Raw genomic sequence first — 13,219 nt, 5'->3', positions numbered from 1 at the left:
TACTTTGAGGTATCCTGAATGAATGAGTGTGTGAAATATAACTGTGTTTGTTCACAGAGTCTGTTTCTCTGTGCTTGGGTGCTGTTTTTATTTCAATCCTTTGCTCTTTTGCCCCGTGGGATTGTTGTCAGCAAGCACTCGCTTGTGAATTACCCTTGAGAATGGAGGGGTGAGCCACTTCCCTCAAATGCCACAGTGTGGGTGTGTGGTGAAGGTATTCCCACTGAACCGTGGGAAATTTCCAGGGTATTGTTGTTATGACAACACTGGAATGAGCAGCACGTACCTGAGTTAGAGAGGTGTGTGACTTGGGGAGAACGTGGAATGTGATGTTACCAAATGTCCAATTCTTTTGGAAGATGGTTCTTTATATTCCTTCCATCTTATTTTTCACACCTTCCCCGCCCCCCCCCCCCCCCCCACTCAACCTGCAGAAAGGGACATTCTAACTACTTTATATTGTTGGTCTGTAATCATCTGACTCTGCAGAGCTGAGAACCCAATCCCGGTGAATGAGTCTTACATAAACGGCATCTTCAAAGTTCAAAGTATGTATACTATATACAACCTTCAGATTCATCTCCTCACAGGCAGCCACAAAACATAAAAACACAATAGAACCCAGTTTTTTTTTTTAAAAAGAGTGTCAAACAGCCAATGAGCAAAAAAGAACAACTTATGCAAGTAAATAACGTGCAGAACTTTGAGTTACCTTCTGTCCCTAATTAAGTGTCTACTGAGTGTATGTTCATACACAATGCTGACGGAACTCAGCAGGTCACACAGCATCTGTAGGAAAAAAGTACAGCCGACGTTTCAGCCCAAAACATTGACTAATGTTTTCTATAGATGTTGTGTGGCCTGCTGAGTTCCACCAGCATTTTGAGTGTGTTGCTTGGATTTCCAGCAACTGCAGATGAGTGTATGTTCATGGTCTTTTACCACTGTAGCCCATCCACTTCAAGGTTTGATGTTTTGTGCATTCAGAGATGCTCTTCCGCACACCACTGTTGTAACACGTGGTTATTTGAGTTACTGTTGCCTTCCTGTCAGCTTGAACCAGTCTGCCCATTCTCTGACATCTCTCATTAACAAGGCATTTTCACCCACAGAACTGCTGTTCGATGGTTTTTTTCTACCATTCTCTGCAAACTCGAGTCTGTTGAGCTTGAGAATTCCAGGAGATCAGCGATACTCAGACCACCTCATCTGGCACCAACAATCACTCCAAGATCACAGTCACCTAGATTGCATTCTCCCCCATTCTGATGTTTGAACAACAACTGAACCTCTTGTCCTTATCTGCATGATATTTGCCTTAATGAGGAGGTGTACCTAATAAAGTGGCCACTGAGTGTACTACTGAGGTAACAGACTGTGCTGTTTGGACTTTGGTGCTAAAACTTGCTAACGTTGTCTACTCTGGTTCACACAGAAAGTGCAGGCAGTTCGATGGTGGATGAAAAACATTTTGCTTGGAATCTGATTGCTTTCCTACCTTCCCTCAAATAGCACAAGTACACGTCCGTTGCTGAAGTGCAGGCCAGAAGGGAGCAGGAGCTTCAGAGATCCCCGGTGTCTCTGGTAAGAATCGCGTCTGGGGCTGTGTCCGAGTGATACTGAAGATAGGGCTGAGAAAGTTCTTCCAGTACTGTTCTGCCTCTCCATCCCTCTGCTGCATGGACTCTGTTCCTCAGGGCATGAGGCTGTCAACCTCCCAGCTCCTCTCCATTACTTGTAACTGGAGTGAGTCCACATTTCCCGTGTTCCTTATCAGTGTTTGATGATGCACTGAAACACTGGCGTTAAGAAGGAGTTGTCACTGGGATTATGAGGAGATTCACTGAAACACTGGCGTTGAGAAGGAGTTGTCACTGGGATTGAGAAGGAGTTGTCACTGGGATTGTGAGGAGATTAGCTGAAACACTGCCGTTGAGGAGGAGTTGTCACTGGGATTATGAGGAGATTAACTGAAACACTGGCGTTGAGAAGGAGTTGTCACTGGGATTATGAGGAGATTAACTGAAACACTGGCGTTGAGAAGGAGTTGTCACTGGCGTTGAGAAGGAATTGTCACTGGGATTGTGAGGAGATTAGCTGTATTATCCCAGGGAAAGCAGATTTTGGACACGCCTGATAGTTAAGGCTGGAAAGACCACAAGGACGGAAAGACGTACAATACTGTGAGGAGAAACTGCTGAGGGAAACCTGTCCATTGTCAGATCGAGTCTACAATATAGAGGGTGGGTGCAATATTACTGCCCCGGTACAATAAACAATACTGTCAGCAGTACTCCCATCCAGCTCACATTAAAGTGATGTGTAACTCAGCACTGGATAAAGTTGAGAAACTTTAACTTATCTGTTTGTAATTCTTCCTACACACAGGGTGCTGAGACAGTAGAGCAGACTCCAGTTGAAGTTCTCTACCAGGGAATGTTGTACAACTTCCCACAGTACATGGTGAGTATCGTTCACCCCACAACTCAAGACACTGGGAGTCCCACTGTCCACGGCCGGTGACCGTAATGACTCCGTATCCACGGCCAGTGACTGTAATGACCCCGCTGTCCACAGCCAGTGACTGTAACATAAGGACATGACATAAGAAATGGGAGCAGGAGTAGGGCATCTGGCCCATCGAGCCTGCCCCGCCATTCAATAAGATCATGGCTGATCTGTCTGCTCCATCTACCTGCCTTTTCCCCATAACCCTTAATTCCCTTACTGTGGAAAAACCTAACTGTTTCTTAAATATATTTAGTGAAGAAGCCTCAACTGCTTCCCTGGGCAGAGAATTCCACAGATTCACCACTCTCTGGGAAAAACAGTTTCTCCTCATCTCTGTCCTAAATCTTCTCCCTTGAATCTTGAGGCAATGTCCCCTAGTTCTAGTCTCACCCACCAATGGAAGCAACTTTCCTACTTCTATCCTATCTAAACCCTTTCAAAATTTTAAATGTTTCTATAAGATCCCCTCTCATTCTTCTGAACTCCAGAGAGTATAGTCCCAGGCGACTCAATCTCTCCTCATAGGTTAACCCCTTCATCCCCTGGAATCAACCTGGTGAGCCTCCTCTGCACTGCCTCCAAAGCCAGTATATCCTTTCTCAAGTATGGAGACCAGAACTGCACACAGTACTCCAGGTACGGCCTCACCCATACCCTGTACAGTTGCAGCATGACCTCCCTGCTCTTGAATTCAATCCCTCTAGCAATGAAGGCCAACATTCTGTTTGCCTTCTTAATAACCTGTTGTATCTGTAAGCCAACTTTTTGCAATTCATGCACAAGCACTCCCAAGTCCCTCTGCACAACAGCATGCTGCAATCTTTCACCATTTAAATAATAATCTGCTCTTCCATTACTCCTTCCAAAGTGGATGATCTCACATTTACCAACGTTGTATTCAATCTGTCAGACCTTGGCTCATTCATTCAACCTATCTGTATCCCTCTGCAGACTCTCCACATCCTCTGTAGAATTCGCTCTTCCATTCAGTGAAGTGTCATCAGCAAATTCTGCTACGCCACACTCAGTCTCCTGTTCCAAATCATCGATGTAAATGGTGAACAGCTGTGGGCCCCACACCGACCCTTGCAGCACCCCACTCACCACTGACTGCCAACCGGAGAAACACCCATTTATACCAACTCTCTGCCTTCTATTGGTTAACCAATCCACTATCCATGCCAATACACTTCCTCCGACTCCATGCATCCAAATCTCATAAGTCTCTTGTGCGGCACCTTATCAAAGGATACAACATGCATCTGTTCCCCTCTATCCACTGCACTCATTATGTCCTCAAAGAACTCCAGTAAGTTTGTCAAACAGGAGTTGTCCACGGTCGGTGACTGTAACGATCCCACTGCCCACTGCCAGTGGCTATCTATACATTGCCCTGCCCATTTCCCACGGCCAGTGACTGACTAATGATCACACCACCCCTGCCTCTCCCCCACCATACACTTGTCTCACTGCCTCCAGATCATTGGCTGCTTTGCTGCTCTGTACACCCAGCACTCTCCTGCTTTCGCACTCCCCATCCTGCTGACTATCACAGAGTTACAGGTTGCAGCAACACCCCCCTCCCATCCTGCTGACTGACACAGAGTTACAGGTTGCAGCAACACCCCCGCTCCCATCCTGCTGATTGACAGAGTTACAGGTTGCAGCAACACCCCCTCTCCCATCCTGCTGACTGACACAGAGTTACAGGTTGCAGCAACACCCCCCTCCCATCCTGCTGACTGACACAGGAGTTACAGGTTGCAGCAACACCACTCTCCCATCCTGCTGACTGACACAGGAGTTACAGGTTGCAGCAACACCCCCTCTCCCATCCTTATGACTGACAGAGTTACAGGTTGCAGCAACACCCCCTCTCCCATCCTTATGACTGACAGAGTTACAGGTTGCAGCAACACCACTCTCCCATCCTGCTGACTGACACAGGAGTTACAGGTTGCAGCAACACCCCCTCTCCCATCCTTATGACTGACAGAGTTACAGGTTGCAGCAACACCACTCTCCCATCCTGCTGACTGACAGAGTTACAGGTTGCAGCAACACCACTCTCCCATCCTGCTGACTGACACAGGAGTTACAGGTTGCAGCAACACCCCGTCTCCCATCCTGCTGACTGACAGAGTTACAGGTTGCAGCAACACCACTCTCCCATCCTGCTGACTGACAGAGTTACAGGTTGCAGCAACACCACTCTCCCATCCTGCTGACTGACACAGAGTTACAGGTTGCAGCAACACCCCCTCTCCCATCCTTATGACTGACAGAGTTACAGGTTGCAGCAACACCACTCTCCCATCCTGCTGACTGACACAGAGTTACAGGTTGCAGCAACACCCCCTCCCATCCTGCTGACTGACAGAGTTACAGGTTGCAGCAACACCCCGTCTCCCATCCTGCTGACTGACAGAGTTACAGGTTGCAGCAACACCCCCTCTCCCATCCTGCTGACTGACACAGAGTTACAGGTTGCAGCAACACCCCCGCTCCCATCCTGCTGACTGACACAGGAGTTACAGGTTGCAGCAACACCCCCTCTCCCATCCTGCTGACTGACAGAGTTACAGGTTGCAGCAACACCCCCTCCCATCCTGCTGACTGACAGAGTTACAGGTTGCAGCAACACCCCCTCCCATCCTGCTGACTGACAGAGTTACAGGTTGCAGCAACACCCCGTCTCCCATCCTGCTGACTGACAGAGTTACAGGTTGCAGCAACACCACTCTCCCATCCTGCTGACTGACAGAGTTACAGGTTGCAGCAACACCCCCTCCCATCCTGCTGACTGACAGAGTTACAGGTTGCAGCAACTCCCCCTCCCATCCTGCTGACTGACACAGGAGTTACAGGTTGCAGCAACACCCCCTCTCCCCATCCTGCGGACTGTCACAGAGTTACAGGTTGCAGCAACACCCCCTCTCCCATCCTGCTGACTGACACAGAGTTACAGGTTGCAGCAACACCCCCCTCCCATCCTGCTGATTGACAGAGTTACAGGTTGCAGCAACACCCCTCTCCCATCCTGCTGATTGACAGAGTTACAGGTTGCAGCAACACCCCTCTCCCCATCCTGCTGACTGACACAGAGTTACAGGTTGCAGCAACACCCCTCTCCCCATCCTGCTGACTGACACAGAGTTACAGGTTGCAGCAACTCCCCCCTCCCATCCTGCTGACTGACACAGGAGTTACAGGTTGCAGCAACACCCCTCTCCCCATCCTGCTGACTGACACAGGAGTTACAGGTTGCAGCAACTCCCCCCTCCCATCCTGCCGTTTCTGACGTTCTGCTTCTCTTCTCCAGCCCATGGAAGCTGTGATAATAGCAGGACTTGCCTCACTGTCCAGCTCTGAGTGCGTAGGGCCTATTTCTCATTTTCATTTTCTTCCCTGCTTCTTGTTTCCTTTGGAATTAGGTCATTGGGGATGGAGTGAGAATTATTGTTCTCTCCCTGCCATACTTCACCACTTGTTTGATACTTTCTCTGGTGACGTGACTCAGTGCAGAGGCTGTTGGTTCAAGCAGATATTTCAGGGATTTATGACAACCTGCACCATCTTCAGCGTGTAACACGTGTGCCTGAACCAACATGTAACCTCAGCATGTGACATTAAATTTAGTAACCCATTGAAGATCTCAAAAATATTCCAAAGAAGACCAAGGAAGTTCCCTTGGTTACTCCCTCAGCCAGCATCACCAAAAACCGATGATATGCTCAACTTAATTGCTGTTGGGGTGAGAAAGTTGTGTATAATCTGGCTGTCCCATTTTCAAACAACGACAGTATTTGGAGAGACTGTCAGAGACGTGGTTAGCCTAGGTTAGTGATGTGTAAGGTCCTTCCTCCATACACAATGCTGTGATGAGGCTTCCTCTGCAGATCGCTCTGCTGAAGATCCAACTGGCAGCTGCTCCCACCTCCAAGGCAAAGACTGACTCCATCAATATCTTAGCTGACGTTCTTCCTGAGGAAATGCCGTGAGTTTTGATTTAATTTCAATAATTTTCATGCATTCCTTTTCCTTGTGGCTGTGAGAAGTGGTTTGCAATCTTTTATATTTAACGCATTCATTCCTTTAAGAAAAATCTCATTAGGTTTCCCTGTTTCCACACCAGAAGCTTTTTCCTATGTCAGACAAGCATTCCAGTTTCCCACATCATGACAACAACACCAAAGTAAGTTTATTATCAGGATTGCACAGTGCCCACTTTATTGGGTACACCTGTAAATCTATCGATAATGCAAATATCTCATCAGCCAATCACGTGCCAGCAACTCGATGCATAAGAGCATGCAGACACAGTCAAGAGGTTCAGTTGTTCAGACCAAACATCAGAATGGGGAAGAAATGTGATCTAAGTGACCTTGAATGTGGAATGCTTGTTGATGCCAGGCAGGGTGGTTTGAGTATTTCAGAAACCCTGGGGTTTTCTGACACAACAGTCTATAGACATTACAAAGAATGGTGAGAAGAACTAAAAACATCTAGTGTGTGACAATTCTTTGGGTGAAAACACCTTGTAAATGAGAGAGATCAGAGGAGAATACTGACAGGAAGGTGACAGTAACTCAGATAATCACAGGTTACAGCAGTGTGTGCAGAAGAGCTTCTCTGAATGCACAACACATGGAACCTTAGTTACAAACCTGGTCTGAGATCAGTTACTGGTCTCTCTCAAGGTGTGGGAGATATTCAGAAACTGATAAAACTACTGCAGTCGTCATGTCAATGCTAAACTGATTTACTGTTCCGTTTGTTTGCCTGTTTGTAAAGTAGTAAATGCATCAAGAACTAACCTTTCCCAAAAGCTCTTTCAAACCTTTGTCAAAAGAAACCTGATCAATACTGTTTCTATCTCTTCCTCTGCACATTGGGTTTTGGTCTTTTTTTAAAATTGGGTTCTTTCGGGTTTCTTGCTTTGTGACAACCAATAAGGAAATGGATCTCAAGGTTGTAAAATTTATACATTCTTTGAAATAAATGTACTTTGAATCCTTTGTTCAAACCTTCTCAGATCCATTTTTGTCTCTTCAGTACAAAGGGGAAGACTTTCTCTTGAAGCAACATCCCACATTGTTACAAAAAACTGAATTTGTGACATATCTGCAGTTCATTTTATTTAACAGGAAATATTGATAATGTAATTAGGAGAATTTGCTGATAATTTCTAAGTGGTTGACATGGATTGATGGGCCACTTTAAAGAGGGTTTAGAAGGAGATCACTTGTAACACAGATTTGAGTATTTCAATGTGAAATCTCGGTTGTTACATTTCCTGCAGCACCACTGTCCTACAAAGCATGAAGTTGGGTATTGACGTCAACAGGCACAAGGAGATCATTGTGAAAGCCATCTCAGCACTCATGCTTCTGCTGCTCAAGCACCTCAAACTCAACCACATCTACCAGGTAAGTGTTGTGTGAGCTGACATCTTGTCGTCCCTGCCAAGCACTTGGGACCACCTCTGGGTGCTCGCCGTAAACTGGAACATGGTACCGGTGTCCCGTTCCCTTACCTTGCTCAATCTGTCCATCATCCTTTAACCACTGCCCCCAAACCCCAGTTTTCAGGCTACCTGTCCCACCACTACCCCCCACCACAGGTTAAACTGGCTATGCCCCCTCTCTGCTCTCAATCTGATGCAGGGTTCCTTATCCCAACAATTGCTGCTCAAACAGCTGACTTCCTCCAGCACTAAGTTCCTAAGGCAGCACCTTCCAGACCCACGACCACTACCATCTAGAAGGACGAGAACAGCAGATACCTGGGAACACCACCACTTGGAAATCCCCCTCCAAGTCACTCACCATTCTGACTTGGAAACATATTGCTGGGTCAAAATCATGGAATTCCCTCCCTAATAGCACTGTGGGTGTACGTACACCTCAGGGACTGCAGCGGTGCAAGAAGGCAGTTCATCACCACCTTCTCGAGGGCAGTTAGGGATGGGCAATAAATGCTGGCTTGACTGGTGACACCCACATCCCATAAATGAATAAACAAAAAAATATTAACTCTGCTCTCAAACGCATCTCTCCCATTTCCCGCACATCTGTCCTCACCCCATCCGCCCACCACCCCACTCGGGATAGGGTTCCCCTTGTCCTCACCTACCACCCCAACAGCCTCCGGATCCAATGTATAATTCTCCGTAACTTCCGCCACCTCCAGCGGGATCCCACTACCAAGCACATCTTTCCCTCCCCCCACTTTCTGCTTTCCGCAGGGATCGCTCCCTACGCGACTTCCTTGTCCACTCGTTCCCCCCATCCCTTCCCACCGATCTCCCTCCTGGCACTTATCCTTGCAAGCGGAACAAGTGCTACACCTGCCCTTACACTTCCTCCCTCACCACCATTCAGGGCCCCAGACAGTCCTTCCAGGTGAGGCGACACTTCACCTGTGAGTCACCTGGTGTGGTATACTGCGTCCGGTGCTCCCGGTGTGGCCTTTTATATATTGGTGAGACCCGACGCAGACTGGGAGACCGTTTTGCTGAACACTTACGCTCAGTCCGCCAGAGAAAGCAGGATCTCCCAGTGGCCACACATTTTAATTCCACGTCCCATTCCCATTCTGATATGTCTATCCATGGCCTCCTCTACTGTCAAAATGAAGCCACACTCAGGTTGGAGGAACAACACCTTATATACCGGCTGGGTGGCCTCCAACCTGATGGCATGAACATTGACTTCTCTAACTTCCCTTAATGCCCCTCCCCTTCTTACCCCATCCCTGATATATTTAGGTTTTTTTCTCTCTCTCTCTCTGCCCATCACTCTGCCTGTTCTCCATCTCCCTCTGGTACTCCCCCCCCCCCCTTTCTTTCTCCTGAGGCCTCCCGTCCCATGATCCTTTCCCTTCTCCAGCTCTGTATCACTTTCGCCAATCACCTTTACAGCTCTTAGCTTCATCCCACCCCCTCCAGTCTTCTCCTATCATTTCGCATTTCCCCCTCCCCCTTCTACTTTCAAATCTCTTACTATCTTTCCTTTCAGTTAGTCCTGACAAAGGGTCTCGGCCCGAAACGTCGACAGTGCTTCTCCCTATAGATGCTGCCTGGCCTGCTGTGTTCCACCAGCATTTTGTGTGTGTTGGTTAAATAAAAAATATTGTTTGTTGCCCTGATTGGGGGGAGGGGGCAGGGGAGGCCATAGTAGAATAGTGGTTAGGGTGGTGTTACTACAGCTCGGGCGTCAGAGTTCAGAGTTTAGTTCCAGCATCCTCTGTAAGCAAGTCTGTACATCCCTCCCCGTGTGTGTGTGTGTGTGTGTGTGGGTTTCCTCCGGGTGCTCCGGTTTCCTCTCACAGTCCAAAGATGTACTGATTAGCAGGTTAATTGCCCCATGACTAGGCTGGAGTTAAATCAGGGGGTTGCTGGCTGGTACAGGTCAAAGGGCTGGAAGGGCCGGTTCTGCATTGCATCCTTTTAAAAAAATTCCAGCATCTGCAATCTTTTTTGTCTCCACCTCTGTCTCTGAGAGGGCAACTAAAGGCACAGGGCAGAAATCTTTGCCACAAGAGTGTCAGCAGTCAAAGCCTCAGTTCTGAGTGGTCTGAATGACGGGGGAGACACGTGGAAATATGAAGCATGTGCACAGGGATTAATAGTTCTCCCTTTAAATGACATTTAATCTAGAAGGTATGCATGTATAAAAAGTTCTGAATTTGAAGCTGAAAAGGGACAGGGCCCTACTCACCCGTATCTTAGGGACAGAAACTGAGAAGATGGTGGAAGTTCAGTGACCATAATTCTGTAAATTTCAAGGTAGTTCTGTAAAGAGAAATGGTTAGTCCTCAAATTGAGGCCATGAACTGGGGAAAGGCTGAATTCGATAGCATGAGAAAGGACCTGGCCGAAGTAGATTGTGAGCAGATGCTTGTGGGAAAATGGCAGCAGGCAGGTGGGAATATTTTTTTTTAAAAAAGCAGAAGTTAGGGTAAAGGGGAAAGGTGATGGCAGCAGGAGTAATGGAGCTCAGATGACAAAAGATGCTGAATATTTGATTGGGAGTAAAGGGAAATACACAGCAGGCATATGCACCCAGGATTGAGGGAGTCTCTTGAGGAATGTCGAGTGTGTAGAAGGGACTGAGGAGGGTCTAAATGGTGGCAACACAGGAACGGGGGGTGGGGGGGTAAGTTGAGCACGGGGATCTTGGTGAAGTGCAGGCTTCAGTGGCCCAGGTATGTATGTGCTAGAACTTGGTTGAGTTGGGTGAAGGGATGTCCCCTTCTTATTTTCCTCGTTCCTCTCCTCCTAGTTCGAGTATGTTTCACAGCACCTGGTATTTGCCAACTGTATTCCCCTTATTCTGAAGTTCTTCAATCAGAACATCATGTCTTACATCACAGCCAGGAACAGGTAAGGATGAGCTCTGAACTCTGCCCTCAGGACATCACCGAGTTAGCACCTTCTGATCCCTGCAGGGAAGTCCACGGGGGAGAGATGTGGGAAGAATGGGCCTCACTCAGGGCCAACTGGGAACATTCCAAGGTCATTTCTAAGGCCAAGGGTCAGCATTCCGGCACCAAACAGATTATACACCCTGTGGAATGTGAGTTTTCTCCAGGTTTCCTCCCACAGTCCGAAGATGAACCAGTTGGTAGGTTATTTGGTTATGGTAAATTGTCTCCTGATTAGTTTAGGGTTTATCGGGTTTGTCAGGGGTTGCTGGGACCTGCTCTTCACTGTATCTCAAAGTCTTTTCCACCAAAGAGCCAGTGTCAGGTATCTTACCTGTGCAATTCCGACTTTTAGAGAGTAAGGCATATTTATAGTAAAGACACTAACTTCTGCTTGGCCTGACTATCCAGTCACTCAACTGTTTCTGGATGTGAAAGGTGACCATTATGAGTCAGAACTGGGTCATCGACAGGCTAATTCATCTAGAAGGCACGTCATGAACGCCAGACTTTATGTAAACCTGGGAACCCAGAAAGCCAGGCAGAAGCAAGTGAGAATGGAGTCAGGAACTCAAACATTTGTTTCCTTCCTCTTGGCTTATGAGTCTGATACCTGTTGTAGATTCTTGAGTGATATTGAGAATTAAATTATTGACTTTCCTGATTTGTAAGGAATAAATGATTTACAATATAATCTGTTTGGTTATAATGTCTCCTGTATGCTTTTACGTAGGAGTACAAGAGAAAGCTTATTGAAAAATGGTAACGTATCTGTGGTTAGATCTCAGTTGAAGAACTGTGGCCATTTCTACATGCTACGCTTTAGATGTCAAAGTCTGGACAAAGGTGCAGAGAAGAGTTACTGAAGGTCAAAGAATGAGAAAAAAATATGGGGAGATTAGAAAAGCAGGGGTAGTTCTCTTTAGGGTGGGTAGGAATAAGGAGTGACTTAATATACATGTTCAAACTTTTAAACAAATTAGATTGAGAAATTACAGAGTTGCTGTTCATATTGCCAAGAATGTGGGTAAATAGGGATTTCACTTTAAAAAAATGAGAAGAAGATGGAAGATTAGGAGATTTTTCTCTTACACAGTGTATGATGAGCAGGAGAGAGCAGATTAAAGACTAACTTTTAAAGAAAAATTGGCTGAAAGGAAGATGCTGTAGTCCTTGGGGGGAAAAGGACAAGGGCATAGAACAAACTGCTGGAGGATCTGAGCAGTCGGGTGGTGGGGAAGGAATTGTTTCTGGTTGAAACCCTACGTCGGACTGAGATCCTCCAGCAGCATCGGTAGCCTCTGAACTCACTGGAGAACCTAAGGATGTACGATGTGCCGAATGGATAGCCCAGGTTCCTGTTGTTCAAATGAAGAACAGAGTAGTGTTGGAGGAGGCAGCAGACAATTTAGGGAGAGATCTTCTGTGAACTGCACAATGTGAGAAAGTGAGAGGCAGCTTTCACCAGTAGTGAAACATACTCTAACGAAGTCAGTGTTATGAAGTACAACCCCAAGTGGCTGGACACTGTCCTGTAAACCCGTGTGAACTACCTGTAAATTACCAGAAGGAACTTCTTTATCCAGAGGGTGGTGAATCCATGAAATTCATTGCCGCAGACAGCTGTGAAGGCTAAGTCATTGGGAATATTTAAAGCAGAGGTTGGTAGGTTCACAATGAGTCAGGGTGTAAATGGTTGTGAGGAGGAGGCAGGAGAATGGGGTTGAGTGGGGTAATAAGTGATGGAATGGCAGTGCAGATTCAATGGGCTGAATGGCCTCTGCCTATGCCTTATGGTCTGTGACTGGACAAACAACATGCTCTGAGGCCTTTGTCACTGGCGTGCTGTCTCTTTGTGCACAGTATCAATGTCCTGGATTATCCTCACTGCGTGATTCACGAGCTACCGGAACTCACCACCGAGGCTCTGGTAAGTACAGAGAATGAAAGAAACTAACGATAGTCTTATCAAACCGGATTACAGAGTTGGGTTGCTAAAGCACTGACAATCATCTTCTCTTTTCCTGGGTTGAGATTATTTAACCACTGAATGCCACTGGGAAAGACGAGTGCTGGGTGAATCTGGGATCCAGCAACAGCCATGCCATACTGCTGTGTTCCACCGTTACACATTGTACCACTCAGCTGTGATCAGTGGAGTGGTAATGGGTGTGGTGAACTACATATACCTGCCTGGACATGCCCCCCCCCCCCCCCCCCCCGCTGACTGCTCCTGTGGCTCCTCCCACGGACCCCGGTATAAAGGTGATTGGGGACACCG

General features: G+C 47.2%; 1 protein-coding gene across 4 annotated transcripts in view; it reads left to right on the top strand.

The window, feature by feature from the left end:
* LOC140738870 (striatin-interacting protein 1-like) overlaps positions 1-13,219 on the top strand; it is a 66,635-nt gene that overhangs the window by 46,963 nt on the left and 6,453 nt on the right. For 3 of the 4 annotated variants that reach the window (XM_073066835.1, XM_073066836.1, XM_073066837.1), the window contains exons 13-18: positions 1,513-1,584; positions 2,389-2,463; positions 6,411-6,508; positions 7,814-7,940; positions 10,797-10,897; positions 12,802-12,868. In XM_073066835.1, coding sequence (XP_072922936.1) covers positions 1,513-1,584; positions 2,389-2,463; positions 6,411-6,508; positions 7,814-7,940; positions 10,797-10,897; positions 12,802-12,868 — 540 coding nt within the window. Of the gene's footprint in view, positions 1-1,512; positions 1,585-2,388; positions 2,464-6,410; positions 6,509-7,813; positions 7,941-10,796; positions 10,898-11,671; positions 12,703-12,801; positions 12,869-13,219 lie in introns of those variants that run through there. The other variant, XM_073066838.1, reaches the window with a different exon arrangement.

This window comes from Hemitrygon akajei, chromosome 14 (assembly GCF_048418815.1).
Source record: "Hemitrygon akajei chromosome 14, sHemAka1.3, whole genome shotgun sequence".
Classification (NCBI taxonomy): domain Eukaryota; kingdom Metazoa; phylum Chordata; class Chondrichthyes; order Myliobatiformes; family Dasyatidae; genus Hemitrygon; species Hemitrygon akajei.
The sequence above is the reverse complement of the archived record's forward strand: the minus strand, read 5'-3'. Positions and strand labels throughout refer to the sequence as shown.